This window comes from Eupeodes corollae, chromosome 1 (genome assembly GCF_945859685.1).
Source record: "Eupeodes corollae chromosome 1, idEupCoro1.1, whole genome shotgun sequence".
Taxonomy (NCBI): domain Eukaryota; kingdom Metazoa; phylum Arthropoda; class Insecta; order Diptera; family Syrphidae; genus Eupeodes; species Eupeodes corollae.
The window spans coordinates 184308830-184333343 of record NC_079147.1 but is presented as its reverse complement, the minus strand read 5'-3'; the positions used below and the strand labels follow the sequence as shown (position 1 = coordinate 184333343).

Genomic DNA, 24514 nt, shown 5'->3' with positions numbered 1-24514 from the left:
ATTCAAAAACTTCATTTTTTGATGCATATAAATCTGTCTTAAAATCTTTGAATTAGATTCTAGGGACATCGTAACGTCGAGAAATGTCAACATATTTAATTCGACTGATCGACCTGATTACAATCACTTCCTATTAGAAATTAATTAAATGAGTTTTATATGGAATTTATTGTAAGTTATTTAAATAAAAGTTCATAAATTAGGTGGCAAAACAGTCCTTTTGAGAACTAGGGCCTAGTTACTGACAACTCTCAACCATTCCTGTGTGCAAGTACTGTTGTCAGGGATGGAAGGGACCTATAGTTTTAAGCCGAATTCGAACGGAAAATTTAAGAAAGCCCTTTTCATGACAAGAATTACTCTTAGAGAATTTGTCAATTCCTCGCAAGATTCAGTACCCGTGAAAAAAAACATACATAGGCAGGGATCGAACCCAAGACCTCTTGCATGACAGACCATCATGCCATGGGTAGTAAAAGTTAAGCTTAATATTAAATCGCTAATGGTCTATTGTTAAGTAAATCTCAGGTATTTGGCAGCATTTACAATTTATCTAAGATTAAAATATATCTTTGGTAACTTTTAATTTTATGTACGATGAGATGTAAATTTAAACATATAAACTAGTCTACTAGAAAATTTGTGCTGAGCAGTAGCCTCCAAAAAGAAAATAACATTTCGACGAATATAGTATTAAATAAAAACGTTTGTGCACTAGCCTTATTATTTTTATAAGAAAAACTTTTACACCTATATAGGTTACCCTACCTCTTTTCTTTCAACTAAAGTTCACACTAAGTTACCATTTAAATACTAATTAGCCATCTACCCGACATAATTAGCGTTTTTCTTTTTTAGTTTAGAGCAGAGCTCAAACTGTCAAAAGAATAATTGTGTTTCTTTTTGAGCTCTGATCGTTCAGAGCACGCTCTGTGAACTCAGTTTAAAATAACAGAGCAAACGGAGTAAAATGCTGAACACAAACAATTTGATATTTGAAAGCCGGAAAATTAAAAAATTATCGTCAAAACAATACAAATGGTGACAGAAGCTAGTCGCTTTAGTGTAGAAGGAAAGATAATTTAGAAAAAATTAATTGGGTATAGCATTTTTATGAATCAAATTTATTTCAGGAGTCAATTGGAAAAAATTAATTGCGTATAGCATTTTTATGAATCAAATTTATTTCAGGAGTCAAATGGACCAACTCTATGACTGTTTTATTAATTAATTTGATTAAAGAAAATTTTGAACGCCTTCAAACAGACGACATTTAAAATCATGACAGTTTAGTGCTCAAGTTGTTTCATAATTAAATCAGTGAGCTCTGAACATACTCTGCTTAGAACTCTACTCAGACTCTGCTCAGAGCTCAGCTCTAAACTAAAAAACAAAAACGCCAAATGAAAACTAGATTTTAGGTTTAGATATAAAACCTATATAAATAAAGAATGAAACAGAAATTTTCAACCCTTTCTATTTAGTTTATAATCCCGACGTTCTGACTCAGATTTAAGACATTTTCCCTTATAAATAAATTGTTACACAAAACTTGTCCATTTAAGGCAAGGTAAGCACTATTATTTTCGTTATTCTCATTTTTATACTTTTTGAACACTTCACAATATATCATCAATTCGTGGTGGAAAATTGATATAAACTGTAAACGTGTGCGGTATATAGATTTAAGCTTCAGACGTGTGCGTGTAAATAGACATTTCAACTTGTAGGCAAACCAGAATGACAGATAGGATTCCGGTCTTCATACGGAGTGTCTTTGGCAATGATTGTTTTCGATTAAAAGTGAAAGTAAGGACTTTTATAAAATTTGTATCTACTTATTAAACAGTATTTCTCGTTTAACACACGATTTATTAATAGAAGATTTAAATAAGAAATCATTCGCCATTATTGACAAGACCTAAATTTATTGAGTTCTGTCTTAAAGGTTATATATTCCTTTGCAAATAAAACTATAAACAGAAAATGGTCCAGCATTGGATGAGTTGGTGTCGCCTTTGCGCACGGGAGGATCCTAATAATACTCACATTGATGTGTTCCTTGAAAACACAGAGGGTCTACCATTAACCAGCACAATAGCCCAATGTTTTTCAATCGATGTAAATTGTCCTAAAATCATTCACAACGCAAATAATAATTTGTTTGTTGTTTTATTTTAGATCAACAGTTTTAGCAACTTACCAAATAAGATATGTTTCGAATGCTATCGACTAATCAGAACAGCAATTGACTTAAACGAGAGAATAACTAAAGTCTCAGTTATGTTTGAGGAGCTGCATGTTACTTACAATGATAATAAGGAGGCAGAATTTGACTCACACATAATAAAAGCCCGACATAATCTTGAATATGACATTGAGGTTTTTGCTACAAATTATTCTTCCTTGGAACATCCCAATGACTTAGAAACAAAAGATACAATTCCAGGAATAGATGAACAAATGATTGATCAGGAAATGGTGAATTGTGACAATATCATTGACGCCGAACCTATCAAAATTAAGATAGAAGCGGACGAAGAAGTTGAAAGTAACTGCGATGAAAATGTATATTCTCAAAGCCCAAGCGAAGAAAGCTCTGATAGCAGCAGTGCTGACACTGAAAGGAGAACAGTTGCAGTCAAAAAAAGGCCAAAAAGGAGATACAGAACAAAGAAACAAAGAGAAGCCGAAGACCTGAATAAACCTTTTTGCTGCCCCGAGTGTAAAAAGGGTTTTTTGAAAATTCACAACTATCGGCGGCATATGCAGTTTGCTCACGACATCACCTTGGATCTCGAACCACAGCGGTTTATATGTGAGCATTGTGATAAGGAATATAAAACAAGTTCAGCTTTAAAGGAACACCTACGCTCACATACCGAGGAGCGAACTCTTCAATGTAGATATTGCGATAAGAAATTCAAAGGCAATCCTACTTTAAAAGTAAAATTCTTTCCTATCAAATTTGCTGCTTTGAATCTTGTCTAATTAACGTTTTCTTTAGCATCATGAAGAAACTCACAATAATAAAAAATACATTTGTGATATTTGTGGCCTGAAATTGAATACACAACAAACCCTAAGAATGCACATGGTTGTCCATTCGGATCAGAAAAAATACAAATGCGATCACTGTGGAAATGAGTTTAAGAGGGCAAAAGCTTTAAAAAACCATCTCATCCTACATACTGGACTGAAACCGTATTCCTGTGATTTTTGTGATAAAACCTTCGCTAGCGGTCCTAACTGTCGTAGTCATAGGAAGAAAAGTCATCCCGTAGAATTTGCCAAGCAGGAAGCTGCTGGTAAACAATACACAGCAAAAGCAAAAATACCTACCTTGAGCGAGTTGAAAACTGTGTAAGTAAAGATTGAAAATGTTTGCGAGCTTAATACATGTATAACTCTTATAATATAGAACACCAGTTATAGCAATGGTTAGTAAATCAAGTGACCATAGAAAGGAGGAAAGTGGATCACGTTCATCAAAATCCAGAGTCGATCGGGATAAACTATTGGATTCTTCATCTTCTTTAGATTGTGAGAAACCTTCGTCAGACTTCTGTCATGGTATTTTTGACAAAAACTTGTTCTACTAAGGGCTTGAAATACCTGTGTTTATTTTCTGTTTAATTTATTTTTTATTGTATGTATGTAGGTATAAATGTCAAAGAAAATATGAAAAATATTAATTCCCGTACAAAAAATAGTTATACTACCCCAGCGTGAAATTTAGTACATACTACCTTGTACTGAATTCCTGCCCGTTATTCCAATTTTCCAATGAAATAAATTAAGTTGAAAATTAAGAACAGCCTTAGATTCAGGATAGCACTTTTTACACTGGGGCCTGATTATGGGGTTCGCAGCGGATCTTTTTCAACTCGACCTTTCAAATTCGGCTCGCGTCGTATTTTCTTATTAACGAATTCGCGGTTAAGCGAAATTAGTTCTTCCTGTATTCCAGTGATTTGACACTTTTGGTTTGACAGCTTTTCACTTTGATTGAATTTGTCAAATTTATTCAATAAACAATTATAAGATTAAAAAAATGGAATCAATTATGATGTAATCGAGGATTCCCAGCAGCAATAGTTAAAAAATGGCAAACTCGCTAGCAAGCCGATTCGCCGCGAATCCCATAATCAGGCGGCTATTAACTGTCAGTTATCTGTGTCATTGGTTACACTGGGTTCAATTTCAGGCAGATAGGGTATCCGGATACGTTTTCGTTAGAGCTTTACGTGTTAAGGAACAGCTGGAATGCGAGAAAAGGTATCCAAGAATGTCTGGTGTATGTAAGTAACTGACGAAACAGCTAATTCAACATGTGTTTGAATTTCAAGGAAGCCGACAGTTAATTTCAAATTTTTTAATTTTCACATTAAACATACTCGTATAAATAAATAAATACAATAAAATATAAAACTAGGTTGAAAAATTAACCTTACAAGTGTCAATGCCTAAATTGGAAAGGTATAAGCCTAATATATGAGGTATCATGATGAAATGGTAGTAATTTGGATAGAATGGAAGTGTTTCTCGTTGCTTCTATGGAACTCTTCGATTCATATAGTCCAGAACATTTTCTTTTTCGGTTTTAATCTTTTAAGGCTTTTTCTTGTAAAAGATTCAAACATAATTGTAAGTGCATTGTGTACCGAGTTTGCATCTTGTTTTAAGAGTTTCTTAGCTGCAAGTATTGACGCAATAAAAATTATTAACGAATAACTTATCAAGAAAAAAATAATTCTAAAACAAAAGAGTCTCTTTTAAAGTGAAGGGAGATTTTGTACCTGTTATCTTATTGGCAACACTGGTTTAAGCAGCTGACGCACGTTTCGTTTTTTGTTTCACTGTCAAACATCTTCAGCTTGGTCTATAATTGAACCATGAATCGTCTTACAAACAAACAACGCTTGCAAATTATTGAATTGAAATATTGAAAATTGGACTAAGCGGATGGACCACTTGAGGCGCAGTCAAGGTCAACATTTGCATGAAACAATCTTCAAAAATCAAATTATATAGACCGTAATATCGATTCAAATAAAGATTTCATGCATTTTTCTGAATTGTATGTGTTTTTTTTTTAACTTTCCTATAGATTTTAAAAATTCACCCTTTATAAATATATACATACAAAACGGACAAAATAAACTAATTATATTAAACTACATTTTTGGTATAAAAAAGATACATACATTATAATTTTTTTTAATTTAAGAGTCATATCAAAAATAAAGACAATTATCAGGAACACCCTATTTAATTGAAAAACAAACATATTAAAAAATATATTATATTAACTCACTACCGCAAAAAATACTCTTGCAGTACTTTTTTGCGTTGTTATTATTTCTCTTATACTTTTTCTATTTCTTGCCAAAGCATAACCGTAAAAACTTTCCTCTTCAAGTATAATATGCATACAAACATATAATGTCAAAAAGTTGCTGCTATTGTCTCCCTCGATCTCCTACTACATTTGCATAAGTCCTTCTCCTTTTTTCTATTCTTTAATTATTGTTGAATTTTTTCTCATTCTCAACTATTGAGGGATATAAAAAAGGAATCAAATTCAATCATCTCCACGCCTCTCAGATGTCGCTTCGATCGTTCCTCTTCATAAGAGTACTATAATAGTATATACAATGGTCCTCAACAACATGCGTCTCCAGCCAGCTCGGTCCCTAGCTGCCATCAGGTTTCGGAAGCTAAGTTAGTTGAGGTCTTCTCCCTACTGCGTGCGCCACCTGAGTCGCGGTCTTCCTCTACTGTGCCCTCCCTTGGGATTGAATTCGAAGACCTTTCGGGCTAATACGTTGATGTCCATTTGCCATAATTAGGTTAATGTCATTGCACAGCCCCACAGCCCGTAGTGTTAGTCGTTGTATCCATTTTCCATCTATGCAGACCGGACCAAAAATCACCCGAAGTATTTTTCTTTCGAAGCATCCCTAGACGCTCTCATCTTTTTTTTAGAAAGGGTCCATGCATCAGCGCCATAAATAAGAACCGGGATGATGAATGTCTTATAGGTGGTGATTTTAGATGCTCGAGGGCGGACTTTACTACTCAATTGCCTTCTAAGTCCAAAGAAGCAGCGATTTGAAAGTTATTCTTCTACAAACAAACAAGACTTGCAAATTATTGAATTGAAATATTGAAAATTGGACTAAGCGGATGGACCACTTGAGGCGCAGTCAAGGTCAACATTTGCATGAAACTGTTTTGAAAAATTAAATTATATAGACCGTACTATCGATTGAAATATAGATTTCATGCATTTTTCTGAATTTTTTTAAACTTTCCTATAGCTTTTAAAAATTCACCCTTAATAAATATATACATATACATATAAAACGGACAAGCTAAACTAATTATATCAAACTACATTTTTGGTATAAAAAAATACATACATTATAATTTTTTTAAATTTAAGAGTCACCCTATTTATTTGAAAAACAAATATATTAAAAAATATATTATATTAATTACCTACCGCAAAAAATACTCTTGCAGTACTGTTTTGCGTTGTTATTGTTTCTCTTATACTTTTTCTATTTCTTGCCAAAGCATAACCGTAAAAACTTTCCTCTTCAAGTATAATATGCATACAAACATATAATGTCAAAAAGTTGCTGCTATTGTCTCCCTCGATCTCCTACTACATTTGCATAAGTCCTTCTCCTTTTTTCTATTCTTTAATTATTGTTGAATTTTTTCTCATTCTCAACTATTGAGGGATATAAAAAAGGAATCAAATTCAATCATCTCCACGCCTCTCAGATGTCGCTTCGATCGTTCCTCTTCATAAGAGTACTATAATAGTATATACAATGGTCCGGGGTGGACCTGGACCTCAACAACATGCGTCTCCAGCCAGCTCGGTCCCTAGCTGCCTGATTTCAGGTTTCGGAAGCTAAGTTAGTTGAGGTCTTCTCCCACCTGCGTGCGCCACCTGAGTCGCGGTCTTCCTCTACTGTGCCCTCCCTTGGGATTGAATTCGAAGACCTTTCGGGCTAATACGTTGATGTCCATTTGCCATAATTAGGTTAATGTCATTGCACAGCCCCACAGCCCGTAGTGTTAGTCGTTGTATCCATTTTCCATCTATGCAGACCGGACCAAAAATCACCCGAAGTATTTTTCTTTCGAAATATCCCTAGACGCTCTCATCTTTTTTTTAGAAAGGGTCCATGCATCAGCGCCATAAATAAGAACCGGGATGATGAATGTCTTCTAGGTGGTGATTTTAGATGCTCGAGGGCGGACTTTACTACTCAATTGCCTTCTAAGTCCAAAGAAGCAGTGATTTGAAAGTTATTCTTCTTTTGATTTCAGCGCTGGTGTCGTCGTTTAAATTTATAGCAGAACCTTGCTAGATAACGTCCTCAACTATCTCAAAATTATAGCTATACATGGTGTCCAAGACGTTGCCGTTCAATGTCCTTCTTTGATGACAGCATATACTTGGTCTTGCCCTCATTTTGAACTAAACCCATCTTCTCCGCTTCCATCGCAATGCTCAAAAACGTTTCATTGACATCACGCATTGATCTTCCAATTAGGTCAATATCATCGGCGTATCCGAGTAATTTGGCAGACCTTTGGAAGATTGTGCTTCTAGTGTTGACAGTTGAGTTTTGCACAATTGTTTCCAGAACGATGTTGAAAAAGTAGTCGTATGGCAGTGCCTCGCCTTGTCTTAAACCTTTTAGAGACCTTGATAGAGCAGCATGCATTCTCTAACGTCATTCTGCACAAACGGATAAGTTTGATGAAATACAGTTCAATGAAATGTCCTATTGCATTTGCATTTTCTTAAGAAATAAAAATTGTCTTCATATAATAATACGACAAAACACTTTAAATAAATCCACAAACACATCCGGAATTTCAATCGAACAGATCAATATTAATGTCCATAAATTGGTTGTTGTCCTGGATTTGACATTTTAATTGTCAGCAAAAATGTCATAACAAAAATCGGCTGTTAAGCTACAAGCCGTATCCTTCTTTCTTTCATACAAATACAAAAGGTAAACATATCGATATAAAGCGCTGGTTTTAGTTTATTTCTCTTAATTTTTTCAAGGTTGTAAATCAAAGTCGATAATTCCGCAAATGCAAACTTCCAACTCACGATGTTGTTCCTTAATTCAATAAAAAAATTAATTCGTACTCCTAACCGTTCTATTTTCAATTTACGTAAAAAGAAGTAAAGTATCCTTAAACGAATGCCAAAAAAGATTACACTGATGTTTTTTTTTTATTTAAAGGGACTTTGGAATATGCAATCCAGTCACTGTGGGCTATGTCTCACCGGAAAGAGCAGTTCCCGAATCCATCCGGAAACCTCCCTATTACTTCAAATACATGCCACCCGGCAATACCATCGGTGAGGTTGAAATCAAATCCAACGAACAAGTTCATCGTCTTAGAGCCAGTTGCAGGTTAGCCGCCAAAATCCTCCACTCTTGTGAGGACATCGTCAAGGTAAGTGTGATAAGCGATAAACTAAGTCTTGCATTGCATGGAATTTCAGATAGGAAGCACAACAGACGACATCGATGCGTTCGTTCATGACAAAATCATTGCCGCGAACGCCTATCCATCGCCCCTGCGTTATGCTGGCTTTCCGAAATCTGTGTGCACCTCGGTTAACAATGTCGCCTGCCATGGCATCCCAGATAACCGGCCGCTCATGGACGGCGACATCGTGAACGTTGACATAACAACCTACTACAATGGTTACCACGGCGATTGCTCGAGGACATTCATGGTAGGGAACGTGGACGAAAGGGGTCGTTACTTAGTTTCATGTACCGAGGAATGCCTTATGGAATCGATTAAACTCTGCAGCCCAGGGATACCGTTTAATGCGATTGGAAAATTCATAAGCACTTTTGTGAAAAAGAAGAAGCTAGGGCTGATTCCGGCGTTCATTGGACATGGCATCGGAAGCTACTTCCATGGGCCACCTGAGATCCTTCATTATAAAAACAGCGTACCGGGGGTCATGCAGCCAGGCATGTCCTTCACAATCGAACCGATTCTAACTCTGGGTGGACCCGATATTGAAATCCAGGAAGATGGCTGGACCGCGATTAGCGTGGATGGGGCGAGAAGTGCTCAGTTCGAGCACACCGTTCTCATTACCCAGACGGGAGTAGAGGTTCTGACCAATGTAGTAGATTAGAAAAAAAGCAATAAAACTCTTGTGCAAATGTATTTTATTAAAAACTTATAGAGTGATTCATTGTCCTAGATATAGAGATAGATGCGTGTCTGTTTGATGTCTGCTGCTTAAACTAAGGCCACCTGCTGGCTCGATTTCGCCACGGGCTTCTGAATGGGTAGGAAAAGCTTGAATTCCGGTGGTAGCTCATCCTCCGAGTAGAGTCTATCCGAAAAGTACACCCTTCTGATGCGGCAATTTGCGTGTATCTGCACTCGGAGGGTCTCTACATAGTTGGTTCCATAGGCTCGGCGGGTAAAGTCAGACAGATTGAACTGAATCTGATTCCAGCCTTCATCCAGTCGCATGGGCATCGTGCAGATGAATGGCTTCACTCTTGTCGTCGATTGGTAGTTGCTAGCTCTGAATCTTCTCCTAACGTTTTTATCATCCAAGACCTTTAAAATTAATTATTTGTATCATGTACATTTAAGTCATAAATTCAACTTGCACTCACCTGGACTTCGAATGTGAAATATTTCTTCTGGTTCTTGATAATCATCACAAGAAAGGGCAATTTTATGCCCAATGTTGTCTTCGGATCCGCCGGACATGTTATGAATGTTGTGCTAACATTTGTTCCGACTATTTCCAGAACCAAACTTTGTATATCATTGTCGGTGATTCGCTTAATGTGGCCATTTCGAACTTTTTTGTCCCAAATTTGCAATGGTTTGCTGCCAATGCTGTAGAGAATCGAGAGAAATCCAGATTGAAAAGTATTTTTAAACATCGAGATCGAGTGGTTTAAAATGACTAGAATTTTGAAGTCTCTATAAAAATTTAGTTATTGAATTTCGATAGAAATAGAAACGAAAAGAAACTAAATTTTATAACCTGGACGACGAGATTTGTTTATGTCGAATTATTTGTGTTGCCAAAGTGATAGGTGAGGGAAATTTTGATAAACTGTCAAATAGAAATGACGGAAATTTCCTTTCGTCGGGTTTGTTTAGAGATGTTAGTCCTAATGGTGAAATTAAACGCGTGTCAAAGCTAAGGCCTTGTACGAACTACAATAAAATGTTGGTTTAACTTTTATACTAACAATGTAAATAAAATTAGTTAAAAATGGTTAAAATTCGAAGCAAACAAAAAGAATGTAATTTTAAGAAAAAATTATATATATATACATTTCTTTGAAAAATGAAATTGTAATTGAAAGTATATATTTGCTTTCCAATAAAACCACCAACAAAGTCTATAGCTGCAAAAATCTGTAATTTAATTAGGAAGGTCATCAGTTTCGTATTGATCTGTCCAACCGCTTTATTTTTAGAACTCTGCCATATACTAGTAAACTCTGCTCAATGTTTAGAGAAATACACATACACCTTACGTCATCTTCGGAAATTGGAACATAGAAAAGGAATTGGTCGTTTAATTGTAGTGTACAAATTGGAATAGGTTTATTATTTTATTTATTGTTATAATTATTTTATGAATGAATGAACCCGACACAACGCAAAATCCATGGTATTTGGGGAAAGTAAGTTGGTTTGGCTTTTCTCTGGCGATCTATTCGAATTTTCAGTAAGTCAAATTTCCCAAAGGCCCAAAGAATTTTTAGTAAGTCAAATTTCCCAAAGGCCCAAAGAAACAAACCAAGGCTCATCTCTGTCAGACAGAACTTTTTAGCTAGTTAATTCCCCACACACAGCTGAGCTTGGCTCATTAACATCGGACTTGCTGAAATAAAATTTTAGCCCTAAAACACAACAGGTTTGAATTGTTCTTTCTTTAAACATCAAAACGAACACTTCTTGCACAAAATTGCTTGAAAAGTCAAAAGAGTTTTTGTCAAAAACTAGCAAATGTCACATCAAACAGCTTCACTTCAAATTCAACCACTTCTTTCATCGCATTGCCTTTTCAAACTAATGTGTTCGCAGCCTTAAATTATGCGACCAGCTTAAAGTTCTCTTAATAATCACCTAAGTATAACAATAAAACTAAAAACCAGCTGTCAGTTGATTGTATTTGACATTTGAATTAGTATGTAATGTAAACAACGATGTAATATAAAAATGTTTTTTAAAATTGTAATTTATTTATCTTCTAATAATTGATAAAAGTCGTATTTAAAAAATTAATAACATTAAACAGTTAAAAAATCCTCACTCAATTTTGATATTTTCAAAAAATCGCCCTCTAAAATATGGTTAAACATTGGATGCAGTGGTGTCGGCTTTGTGCCCGGGAAGACCCAAACAATTCTCACGTAAATGTATTCTATGAAGATGAAAAAGGGCTAGCCCTATCGGATACACTCAACAAATGCTTTTCAATAGATGTAAGAGATAAATGCATTTCTAATTTTATAAAATAACACAAGACTTAAACAAATTTTCAAGATAAACCATTTCAATGATTGGCCTCACATGATTTGTGTTCATTGCTATTTCCTGGCCAAATCGATTATCAATATGTCTCAGCGAACATCAAAGGTCCACGCTATGTTTGCTGAGCTATTAGATGGTGACGATGATTTAGACGCGGATAGGGTCAAAGAACGATATGACCTACATAGAAATTCTGATATTAAATTTGATCTAAAGCTACCTGTAGGTGATACCACAACGGCGGTTGTTGATGCGCTAGAAATGCCAATAGAAATGAACGAACAAATGGTGGATGTTAATGAGTTGCAATACATCGATAGTGACATGTTGAATACCACGGCCATAAAGACCGAAGATTCAGATGAAGATTATCTACTAGATCAATCAGATCGAATACCTACACCACAAGATGTGAGTTCCTCTGACGATGATGATTCCCTAAAAAGTGAAGTTCTATCAGAGGACCTTTCGAATGATGAAAAACAAAAAAAGAATAAGACTAGAAATAAGAATATGACGAAGACCAAGAGAAAAACAAAATTAACAGGAAAAAAAGGAGCAGCAGAAAACGACGTGCCAGCGGCGCCAAAAAAGCAACTTAATCGTAGAAGAATGCGAACGGAGCCCATTCAATGTGAAAAATGCCCGAAGAGTTTTTTTCGAGTTCAGTTTCATCGTCGTCATATGGAGAAGTTTCATGGGATTACAGTGGAGGATACAGAACCGAAGAAACCATTGGAATTTGTTTGTGAAGAGTGCGGTAAGAAATGCAAGAGCTATTGGGCCTTAAGGGATCACCAGTTGACGCACAGTACCGAGAGACCTCTGAAATGCGCCCATTGTGAGAAGCTATTCAAGAACAAACAGACGCTTAAGGTAAATCTCCCTCTCTCTATCTCACTGTCTCTTTAAATGAAATACTCGGACTGGGACTCGTTAAAAATGGCTCTTTGGTTATTTTCAGATCCATGAAGATATACACAACGAAACTAATTATATTTGTGTCATATGTGGCTTAAAATTGAACACCCGCCGAACATTGCGAATGCACATGGTTGTCCATTCGGATCAAAAACAACACAAATGCGATTATTGTGGCAACGAGTATAAACGTGCCAAAGCATTGAAAAATCATCTTATCCTACACACGGGTCTAAAGCCTTATACGTGTGATTTTTGTGACCGGACTTTTGCAAATGGTTCCAACTGTCGCAGTCACAAAAAGAAATCACATCCCGTTGAGTTGGCTGCAATGGAGGCAGCTGGAAAAAATAGTATAGCTGCTGGTATACCGAAATTAGAAGATCTCAGAGCCAAGTATGATAATCTAAAATATTCAAATGCATTCCAATATTTTTGTTTTTTTTTTTGTTTGTTTAGAACTGCGTCAAAATTAAAAATTGCTCAACTCAATAAAAGTAGTGAATTGGATAAAAATGAACGTATCAGTGATGAAAACAAAACCGATATCAATGAATCATTGAGGGAATTGAAATCGTTCATAACTAGCGAAAGGACGACGACACAAATTCAATCAATAGAATTCGATCATGGAGTATTTGGATCAATGCCAGCGAGTTAAAATTTGTCAAAACATACAATTTAAGTTCTTTGGTTTGTTTTTAAAAGAAAAAAAGTGTGTAAGTAGTCTAGGCTAGACATTTACATACTTAGGTTAAGTAATTTTATTTTGGTCAACTGGGAAATCAGTGACATTCTAAGAATTCATACACCCACCATTTAAATTTTATGCTAAACGCACCAAAAACATGCATAAGTTAATTCCTTTTACTTTCGACGAGTTAAAATATGATTTGATTTAACTCTGTTTTGAAACTGAAAGAACCCTTTGTACTTATTTGCATTACCCTTTGTACTTATTCTATCTGCAGACAAAATTTATATTAAAAATTGAACTAACTCCCTGTGTTCTGAAATATTGCACATATTTGAGGTAAGAAAAGATGAAGAGTTACAACTTTCAAAATTACATACAGTTTCTCCCTCCACTAATTATACAAAGAAAATGCAAATTTTCGCAATGCAATTTCTCCAAGAAAATGTATAAAAGTAGCAGAACTTTACCATCACTTTATAGCACATTTGAGCTCAAATTAAGTTAAAAAAACTACATTTTAAGTTATTAATTAGCAAATAAATTAATAAACAAAACAATTCCTTAATTTAACCTCTCATATATATTCGCAGACTCACTGTTGTTTTCACTGTAGTAACTCTATAATGGTACTTCTGCTTTCCAATGACAATATTATTATTTACCTTGAATTAAAGAAGACATTTATTTAAATTTAAGATAGTTCTATGCTCCACGTCGAAATGGTAACAAAAAGAAAAAAAAACGTCTTTGGAAATTCGAAATCGGTTGAGTTTTATTATCGCTAACAAACTGATACGACTTATCAGCATGACGTTGGAAAATGCTCGTTGCTGCCTCAAAATTGGAAGAGACTCAGCCAAAACCTTTGTAAACACTAGAGGACTTCGACAAGGCGATGCGCTGTCATGTAGCAGCTTCAATATTGTTCTTGAAAGGGTGGTGGGCTACCCCAACGCCAATACAAGTGGAACGGTCTTTCAAAAATCCACACAATATCTTGGATATGCAGATGACATCGACATTATGGGAAGAACATTATCGAGGAACGTCGCTTATGGTATGCGGATGGTTTGCAAGTTCTGGTCTTCGGGACTTACATTTTGTGTTAAAATGTACCAAACAAATATCATGTCCAATGCAGTGAGCTTTAGGAAAAGATCGTGATTATTATATGACTGCCTCACAAAAGTGCTTAAAAACATAGATAAAGGCACCGGATCTTAATGCAGTCGAGCATACTCTTATATGTATGCCTTGAACTGGAACGTCGTCGTGTTACTCAAAAGAATTTTAAAAATATTTAGGACCTTAAGGCGGACGATCAAGAAAAACGTCAGAAAATTAGTTTTGGAATTATGGTGAAAACTTTTCAATTCAATACTTCGGCGACTTGAGGAAGCCATTAAATCGAAAGGATACGCAACTATTACTAAATATTATTAGGTGTACGGTTGTTTGTGAGGTACTGAATCATAGAGTAAATTAGCTGTTTAATGTTTTAAATTAAAATGTTGGTTTATTTAAAATAAAAACAAGTTTGAATGTTATATAAAATGTTTATAAAGTTCTATACTCTCCATACATTTTCTTGGAGAAATAGCGTTGCCAAAATTTCTTTTTTATGTATCCGATTTGTTGTCGGAGCCACTGTAGGCCATAACTTTGATTTTATTATTATAAATTGACGTATTTGTTCTCTTCTAGGCTCAAGTTTTTTGGCACAAAATTAATTAAATGTTTTGACACCTGAACTTTAATACAGCTTGTCGATGAGCCAACTCGAATCCCTGACGTTGCAGGTCAATCCGCCAACACCCTAGACTTTTTTCTTACCTCAGCCCCTAATAAATGTACAATCAGTGTATTACCGCCTCTAGGCACATCAGACCATTGTATCGTATCTGCATGTCTTCTCATGTCTAAAAAACACGTTTGGCAATATGAGATAGCCAACTGGGACGGTCTTAATGAATTCTTCAGAAACTTTAACTGGTCACTATGATACCTCAATAGTGACGTGGATTCCAGCGCAGATATGGTTACATATTTAATTCTTTGTAGAATGAGAAATTTTATCCCGAATAGGGTAAAATCTATCAAAACCAAAGAGAACTCATGGTTTGATTCGAGCTGTTAAGAGGTTGTAAGTTTCCGTTGTTATAAAGCCAACCCGACTGAGGAAAACCAGAATAAGTTCAAACAAGCTAGAAAGACATGTAATGGTCATATTCGTCGAACCAAATTTTTGCATGATCAGACATTAAGGCAAAAAATAATACAATGTCCCAAAGGTAGTAAAAATGTCTGGTCATTTGTAAAAACGTACAAAACACCACGTCATCCTCGGTTCAAACGCTCGTCCACAATGACATTCCCTATATAAGCTCGATTGATAAAGCCAATTTGCTTGCAGCACAGTTTGCTGTTAATTCGACGCTACCGGAAAGTGTCATGAGTCCTCCTGTTCTTGAGAGCGTAATTGATTGTATAGGACAAATCTTCTTTCGCATTCGTGCACACAGATTCGCTGGCCCGGATAATATTCCCCCTATTGTTCTGAAGAGGTGTTCTTCAACGCTGGCAAAACCACTGTGTAAGCTTTTCCATCTGTCCTATTCTACAGTTCTCTTCCCGAGTGGATGGAAAACTGCATTTGTCCAGCCTGCCCCTAGAAAAGGCGAATCCTCCTCCCCCTCAAACTATCGTCCAATTGCACTTACGTCCCTTCTTTCCAAGGTCATGGAAACACTGATTAATTATCAGCTCAAGAAATATCTCGAAAAACGGAAGCTTCTTAATGACCGACAGTATGGTTTTCGTAGCAATAGGTCCACTGGTGATCTCATGGTTCGTCTCACCGAACAGTGGAACAAATCTTTACATCGTTTTGGAGAAAGTAAGATTATTGCACTTGATATTTTAAGAGCATTTGATAGAGTTTGGCACCAAGCACTCTTATCGAATATGCGTGCTTTTGGTATTGATGAATCTCTTCTTCGTTGGATTAGAAATTACCTTTCTAACCGTTCAATACAAGTTGTATTGCATGGTTCCAAGAAGTGAAATTCATAAAATAAATGCTGGTGTTCCCCAGGGCTCCGGTTTGTCTCCGAATATCTTTCTTATATTCATCAATGATCTTATGTCTGCCACTTCTTATCCATTAAACTGTTTCGCCGACGACAGTACCCTCAGCTTCTCATACTCGTTTTTAGATTCACATCCTTGCCCTTCGGATGTGGAACTTCAACGGCAGCGTATGATTAATTCATTAAATTCTGATCTAGACGAATGGGGAATAAAAAACCGTGCAGAATGTTAATGCTTCGAAAACTCAATCTGTCTCCTGTCGTTAAAGCGTTACACACCCCCGATGCCACTATCAGTACTTGGTATGTGTATCACAGATCACCTTTTATGGAACGATCATATATTTGATATTGCCAAAAATGCTCCCAGATGCTTAGGATTTTTCCGACGGTGCAAGAATTTTTTCACCCCTCCTGATCTGGCTGTAATTTACAAAGCCTTCGTCGTCCAAAGCTTGAATACAATTCGCATATCTGGGCAGGTGCCCATAAAACAAGTTTAAATCTCTTGGATATAATACAAAAAGGGTTTTAAAAATGATATGCGATAGAACTATAATGGAAACATTTACATCGCTAGAACACCGCCGCCATGTTTCATGCCTTTCGTTGTTTTATCGATATTTTTACAAAGAATGTTCGATCGATCTAGCCAGTTGCATTCCATCCCATAAACGATTCAGCCGTAATACTTGCACTTCCAGGAATGCTCATCAGTTTACCCTAGAGCTCAATTTCAGGCGTACTGTCAGGTATAGATATGCTTTCTTAAATCGCACATTGAGAATGTGGAATGCTTTAGCCAACTCTGTTTTTCCCTCCCATTTTGATGTTCAGAACTTTAAGACCAATGTGCACCGGTATCTCCTTTTAAATCCTTCCATATTTTCCTAATGCTCGCACTGTGTTTAAATATAAACTTATACGAGTAAAGGGTAATAATAACCCCTTGAATGCATGTAAATTATACAAAAAAAAAATAATCTCCAATCGAATCAGCATACTAAAAATTATAGTGATAATAGACTTCCGGAAATTGCGTCAGAATGAAATATGCCAGAAAATTCTTCATATTAAATTCTGTTTCACCTACCTATTAAAAAAGATCAAATTTCTCTGTCATACTTTTTCATTTTCCTAACTTTTTGCATCTATGTACATTTTTAAAACATTTTTCCATTTATAAAAATAGCAACAAGTACAGAATATATTATTTTTGGAAAAATGGTACGTTTTTTAATTTCGTTTGCGGAGTTTTAACTTGATACATTACTACATCTTTAAATTTTGAGTAAAAGACATAAAAATGTATTTTACTTTTTTATTTTGTTCTGCTTTCACCGATTCATTGATTTTAGCCATTTCCGAGAAATACGATGGTTGTTAACAAATAAGAATTTGAAAACAAAACGTATGTACATACATATATTTTAAATGTTTGTCAAATAATAACAAAAATAACAACGATAAGCTTGTAAAAATTAATTAATTATTTTACTTATATACGAAATTCACTTTTTTTTATTTTACAAATAATAAATTACTTAAACTAACTAAATTGTAAACTTTTTTTTAAAATAAATAAAAATGATTCGAATTTCTCTATAGAATTTAACAAAAATCATATGTAAAAGGGAACCAAATGTTGGGACATTTTTGCCCTCTTTCTATCTACTGCCCACATATTTAAACTTATTAAAAATGTTTCACGAACAAAATACAATTAACGTTATAGTTCCTTTAGCAGGTTTCCAATATGAAATTGTCTAATAATCGGACAGAAATTTTTAAGCGTTTTGTTGTTGAAACTATGAGGAAAAATATTGGCCATATATCGAACCATAAAAAAATTTTACCAGATGTCAAAAACGTTATTCTTCGTCGCATATAATTATTCCTGAGATAATATCATTTTTGTTTTGAAAACTATTCGGGTTTGTCGGTTTTAATGTTTAAAAAAAAAATATTTATTTATTCAATCCACAATTTTATTTAAAGTTTTGTGTTAAAGCGGACTTTTTATTTACTTTGTGGACGCTGCAAGTAAAAGATAGTCAAGTAAGGTTCCAAGTTTGAAATTAATGAAGTTATTTTACGTCAAAAGACCAAATTTAAATGGAATGGGCAGGTTCTTACAATTATAGGGACTTCTCTGCATTCTTTTAACGAAGGTAAATTTTGACCAAGCAACTATTTAATTTTTCAAGTATAATAAATTTCCCATTTACAACTTTACTTTACTAATCTCTACCTTCAGTTGAATATTACTTATTAGTTTTTCTAATTTGCCAAGGAACCCTTTTAAACAAAATTGTGTAGAAAATAAATCAATTACATAGAAAAAAAGTTCAGTTTTCATTTAAATGGACAAAAATATGGTCATCTGTCATTTTGACTTAAGTGAACTTGATTTGATAGTTAGGGAGATTTGTGTTGACCAACTTTTCAGTGAACTTTTTTATAAAGTTGCCTTAATTGGAATGCAATTTTTTGACAGTAGGTCAATCAGGTACCAGAAACTTGCCTTACCTTTCAATCCCTTTATTAGTCTTCATTCTTCATATTATTTAAGCCATATATTAAAATAACACAAAAAGAAAAAACTTTACAATTGTACAAATATTTAATAAAAATTAAAAAAAAATATATGTACATACATACATAGATACAAAATAGTTATAAAAACAAGGGTGTATGTGGATAAATTTAAATTTGTCATATCTCTGTGCAAGCTGCGTACTACGCAAATTTTTGTAAAGCCTTAATCTATGAAAAAATAAAGTATCTATCTATCTAAACTAACTAAATTTGTCATGTATCATCGGCTGCGTTCAATTTCAAATAGATAGGGTATCCGGTTATCTTTTGGTTTTTGTTTTTTTGCGTTTATCAGACAGCTCGTATGTCAAAAGAGGAATCCAAGTCTATACAATAATTTCTGGTACATGTTAGTATCTGACAGAACCGCTGATACAACATAATGGTTGAATGTGCGAAGGAACTTCAAAATTTATTTCAAATTTGTATGTTTTTTGGTAAAAATCCGGTGAATCATCCGTTTTGTTCTAAAATATTTTGGACTTCGAAATCAATGTTAATGTTTGTCAACAGCTGAAACTTGTTTTTACTGTTTTGCCAACTATCCCAATTTAGGTATCCAATTAAAAATCCACATATCCAGGTTAGCCCATTCAACAAGAGATTTAACATTTATATGTCGAACAAATTACTGCTTTAAAACTTTTTTGATATCAATGTTATGAGATATCGAATGATCTGGTATAATTGGAATACAATATACAGATGCCGATGTTGCTTTCTCTTTAAGATTATCTTCACTGCTCAATGTTAAAGGAGAATTGATTAAGTTGCTAGCAAGATTCTTTCCCCTCGAAATGTTGATAATAAAATAAAACAAAAATGCAATATAAATTGAAGTCTGAACAATACCACCGAGGACAGAAACAAAATCAAAAGATCCCTCGTTGACATATTTAACACCCCACTTGGTCAGATAAAATACTCGATACAACCAAAGCACGACAAGATAACATACGGTTAGGCGTTCGGCTTTGCCAATTTTGCATATTAAAAAGAATTGTGGTAAAATTGCCACAGCTTCCAAATAGATCGAGAATGTCCACAAAACCTCCAAGCAAGTGAATTCATGATTCACGAACAGTGCCAACAAGGCACATGGAACCACAAGAAATTCAATGCGAAAAGAATCATGATGGCTGGCGTTTTCGTTGTTGTTCCTAGATTTAAGATGAATCAATAAAATTGTCAATAGGGAAACTCCAATGTAACCAATTTTCATCGCCGAGTTGTAGGTCGAAATGTAAACCGTGAACAAGTCCATATATCGGGCACAATAGACGATACAGAAGAGAATTTGCGATTTGATAGACACATCCGCACATGACGTTTTCACACAGATTCTCAGCAGCAAAATAATTATTGCTACCAAATGCAGCATGTCCGCAATTAATTGCAAACCATTCACCATGATGTAGCGAGAGTTGGTATTTGTTTTTGTCTGATTCCCAAATCTTTATAAAATGAGAAAATAGTTATTTTTCTATATCGCAAAAATATTCAGGAAAGAAGGCTTTACTTACATGTTTTAGCTAAATAAAGTTATCAGTAATAATACTAAAATGTTCACTATTCGAAGGCCGGAGGGAGAATCTTTGTTCTGTATCTGTATTTTGTCTGCCTAAATTAATGTATCTATAGTAAAATAAATATTTAGGTTCAGCGCCATTTATATATAAATAAATACGTGTTTGAAGCTTACATGAAATGATATGACTAAACACTAAAGCAATAAAACCAACTTTGCGTTTAGTTGTCTATAAAAGCAATGCAAAAACGTATTGTTGTTGTTGTTGGCCGTGATCATTTCCATCGATCGATGGGGGAAAAACACAAAATGAATCAATTTCAATGTTTGCATTTTACGAACTGAACTAAATAGTCCCCATTCAGAAAAGACATAAAACTCGTGAAATTGAAGAAAATTGGTACAGAGCCTGAGATCATCATTATTAACAAGTGATAAAAAGTGTCCAAAAATCTCAGATGAGCATAAAAAGTTATTAAAGTTTATTGTTAAAAGTTTTCGTTTTAGGCTGTTACTTTGGAGCTGTAAATCCTATTTTCGAAAAAACTTTTTAGATCGTAAAATGTACTACAACATAACTACGAGCTTAAGAAGTTAAATCGGTTTTGAAATATATCAAACGTCAAAAATATCGGGTTTTCGCATATTGGGCCTCAGCGGTATTTTGTATTTAAAAGAGTTTTGGGGAATAAATGTAGTTTTATTGTTTCTCAATCAGAAAACACACATTTATTTATTTTAAAATTATTTTTTTATAGTATATATGTATGTAGGTACTCTTTTAGTCAAACATATACAATGATGGAAAAAATAATAGAAACTGTCATCTCCGTGTATTTGATATCGAATTCAGAGTTTCTGTTCATCTGACTGTTTAGAAAAAACAAAGACTAATTTGTTCAGATAAGATGGCAAACATCTTATCAGACCATGAATTAATTTTAAGTTCGATCCCAAATACACGGAGATTATAAGTTAAGGATTTTATTGGAAGGACTAGCCACTTACAATCCACGAACTTGCTCCTGTATTCAAAAAGTCTGTTTAAAAATAGTACCTTCAATTTAAGATTTAAAAATGTATGAGTTTGTTTTTAAAAATTCAAATTCAATTTGATCTCTCAAAAAACTTATTTTATTTAATATTTTTAGTATGCAGTTATTTATAAAATATTAATATACGTTTTTGTATATATATTTTCGTAAAAAAAGTTGACCTGTCTTCGAGACATCTAATTTTGAAAAGAAAACAAATTAATATTTTTCTTTAAATCCAAAAAACAAAATTTTGACATCAAGACAGAGCCTGCGCAGACACAAATTTATTGAAATCAGTTTAGATTCTATGGATGCCACACTTTTGGAGCAATACAAAAATATATTTTCTTTATTGAAGGAAGCCAAGCTAAAGAAAATTCGAATTTTAGATTAGTTGGGCAAACAAATTGTATGTTGACCACCGTTATTTTTGATCTTAAAAAAATTAAAAAAAAAAAGCTTAACACTTTTCTGCTTAAAACCTTAACTTTCAAGTGTGAACTTAATCGACCCAATCGCTCAGCTGTAGGGGCGTGGCAATGGCGGATCCAGGGGGGTCGAATTTTCGAAGGAATTTCCTTCAATTCAAAACCCATTATATTTTGAATTATGTATTAATTATTTGTCTATGAAAACAAAAATTTTATTTTTCTTCTTTAAACTTTGTTTCTAAAAGTACTACTTTTAACTGAGGACTGGAACAAGAACATAATATGAATTGGGTATTCAACCCTATTCCTAAAACAGCACAAATTCATCAACTTTTGACCAATGGACGATCCAGGGGGTCTTATGAGCCATAGAGCTTATATAGTTGTTTAAGTTGTTTAAGTAAAGATTTCATTTAAATTTATGTTAGTAATTTAACGCTATTCACCAAAAAGCGGTTTGCTGTCAAAAAATAAAAAAAAACTTTAAAATTTGTTTCTAACAAAAAGAGCAAATATTCAGGTTCTTAAGAAGAAACCTTGAATAAGAAATCGTCAATTTAAAAATATGTGATTTTTTTTAAACTTTCTCTAAATTTTGTGTTCTTAATTTGGCATATTTCTACAAGAAAAACATGAAACCTTCAATTTTTTAAGGTTTCCCAAGAACCGATTTCAATAATTTTCTTTTTCTGTGCAAGCTCTTGTCGATAAATCAAATGATCAAATTGATGATGATTTTTGATGATCAAAAATGTCATTTTTTTAGTTTTAAAAAAATATTAATTTTGTTTGCAAAACTCGAAATTTAAATGTATAATTAATATCTATAAGCACTTTATTTAGTGATTACCAAAACTATTTTTAAGACAAAATTTAAAATTAAAAATGATTTTCGAAAAAAAATAAGTTACATTTTTAAATCTTAAAATATAGGAAATATTTTTAAATAGACTTTTTGGAAGATATTAGCATGTTGTACTCAGTCGTGCATTTTGTTTCTTTCAAAATTGATTTTCCTTTGAATACAAATGATCTTAAAAGATCTTAAAAATTAAATAAATATACTTTTAAAGTGAATTTGCTTTGGAGGCTCTAAAACTGAGATTTAAACACGAATTTCAATAATACAAACGTCTAAAAAAAAGGAAAAGTGACACTTTTGTTAAACTAATAGCTAATTGAAAAACATAATGTACGTTTTATATTTATTGATATAAAAGCTTTGAATCTCTTGAGATTTAAAATGAAAAGAGATTGTGAAACGCGAAACACAAATTGAGTGCCACACAAACGTTTCTTCCCAACTTATTTATTTGCCTTAATTTGTTTTTATTTAATTTTTTAGAGAAATTACATACATATGTACTTAAATTCACCTTTATCCTCAAATTCAAAAGCCAAGCATTTTTCAATCTACAATTTTTAAGTTTTATTTACTCCTTTAAAAAAAAAGCTACGTTTCAATACAATTTCTTACATTTCTGCATAAAACGGGCATATATAAAAAAAAATGTTGAAATTTTGGAATTATTTCATATGTAGGGAGTCATCCAAATTAAATAGTTAAACCATACCTTGCGTGACAACAGTGTTCTAAAATAATTTGATAACTAAAGTTGCCACTTTAGCAATAGTAATCTATAAATGTAAGGTTAAGATCCACATTAATTTAATTTAATTTAATTTTGTTTGCCTCCTTTACAAAACATTAAAGAACATTTTGAAGCGGTGCGTAAGAACTGATCTAAGTGTGTGATCCCCCACCCCCCTGATTAATAGTATGGCTCCGCCCTTGGAGCGATGAGTGACAACCAGACAGAAAAAATCGGACCATCCATTGCAAATTTAAATGCAAACAAAAATCATTTAGTTAAAAAATTAAACCTTTGAACATCGAAACTTAAGCTCGAAATAGCATTAAATTATTTAAAGCACGGGGTGATACATTTTGGAGTCCCTTAGAACGCTTAACTTTTAAAGCGTTCTTTAATAATACAATACAATTAATAGGTTTCTATTAATTTCTATACGGAAAATGATTTTTCTGCACTTCAATATGGAGTGCACTAGTGTAATTTTAAAGCAAACTCAACTAGACATATGGAAATGTTTGTTTCAATTCTTTTTCTTTCATATAAAGGCTGCGTTAAAATCATATTTTCGGTGTTGTTTTTCTCCAGAAAATGTTTAAGTATAAACACACACCCTTTTTGAAAATCTTCTCCAAGATCTTCTGGATTTACTTGCCACACAGGAACTACATATATACATATATAGCAAGTTTTTGCGTTCGTACAAAATTTCGAACATCACATTACGATGGTAGAGGAGTCGAAAAAATGGGTTTCCCGTTCCGTTCGTCTATCTGCCTGTCTATCCTGGCTCCTACAGCCCGAATCATTGGGTCGTTTGACTTCGAATTTGGAAATTTAAACTTTTAGCCGATTCGCGTAAGGCGTTTTTTTTATATTTTGCACTTAAAGTAAAAATTGAAAATTCGAATTTACTCAAACACAAACCGATGGATTTTTTGAAAAAAGTTTGCTAAAACCGTTTTTCTTAATTTGGCTTCTTTCAATATATTTATATTGTTCAGAAAGGTACCTCCATTGAATCGTTATTTT

General features: G+C 33.8%; 4 protein-coding genes across 5 annotated transcripts; 2 read left to right on the top strand and 2 right to left on the bottom strand.

The window, feature by feature from the left end:
- Positions 1–1779: 1779 nt before the first annotated feature.
- On the top strand, positions 1780–15467 carry LOC129947643 (uncharacterized). Its single transcript, XM_056058280.1, has 10 exons — positions 1780–2121; positions 2182–2946; positions 3008–3363; positions 3422–3600; positions 8312–8505; positions 8555–9196; positions 11403–11540; positions 11602–12465; positions 12554–12906; positions 12970–15467. Exons 1-10 carry the CDS (start codon positions 1987–1989, stop codon positions 13169–13171), a joined length of 3828 nt encoding a protein of 1275 aa, XP_055914255.1. The 5' UTR covers positions 1780–1986; the 3' UTR covers positions 13172–15467.
- On the top strand, positions 7921–9256 carry LOC129953795 (methionine aminopeptidase 1D, mitochondrial). The gene is made up of 4 exons (XM_056067257.1): positions 7921–8048; positions 8105–8227; positions 8289–8505; positions 8555–9256. Exons 2-4 carry the CDS (start codon positions 8154–8156, stop codon positions 9206–9208), a joined length of 945 nt encoding a protein of 314 aa, XP_055923232.1. The 5' UTR covers positions 7921–8048; positions 8105–8153; the 3' UTR covers positions 9209–9256.
- Positions 9220–10128, bottom strand: LOC129953796 (cilia- and flagella-associated protein 20). Its single transcript, XM_056067258.1, has 2 exons — positions 9705–10128; positions 9220–9645 (listed from the first exon to the last, which is right to left on the bottom strand). The coding sequence occupies exons 1-2, from the start codon at positions 9978–9980 to the stop codon at positions 9316–9318; spliced, it is 606 nt and encodes a 201-aa protein (XP_055923233.1). The 5' UTR covers positions 9981–10128; the 3' UTR covers positions 9220–9315.
- A 3433-nt stretch (positions 15468–18900) lies between the features above and the next one.
- LOC129943433 (ER lumen protein-retaining receptor-like) lies at positions 18901–20952 on the bottom strand. 2 transcript variants are annotated; one of them, XR_008781243.1, is made up of 3 exons: positions 20597–20952; positions 20418–20529; positions 18901–20348 (listed from the first exon to the last, which is right to left on the bottom strand). XR_008781243.1 is itself a non-coding variant. In XM_056052878.1 (2 exons), the coding sequence occupies exon 2, from the start codon at positions 20303–20305 to the stop codon at positions 19523–19525; it is 783 nt and encodes a 260-aa protein (XP_055908853.1). In that variant the 5' UTR covers positions 20306–20348; positions 20418–20583; the 3' UTR covers positions 18901–19522. The 2 variants fall into 2 exon arrangements, 1 of the variants encoding a protein (XP_055908853.1); XM_056052878.1 differs by lacking the exon at positions 20597–20952 and having other exon boundaries at positions 20418–20583.
- Positions 20953–24514: the final 3562 nt, after the last annotated feature.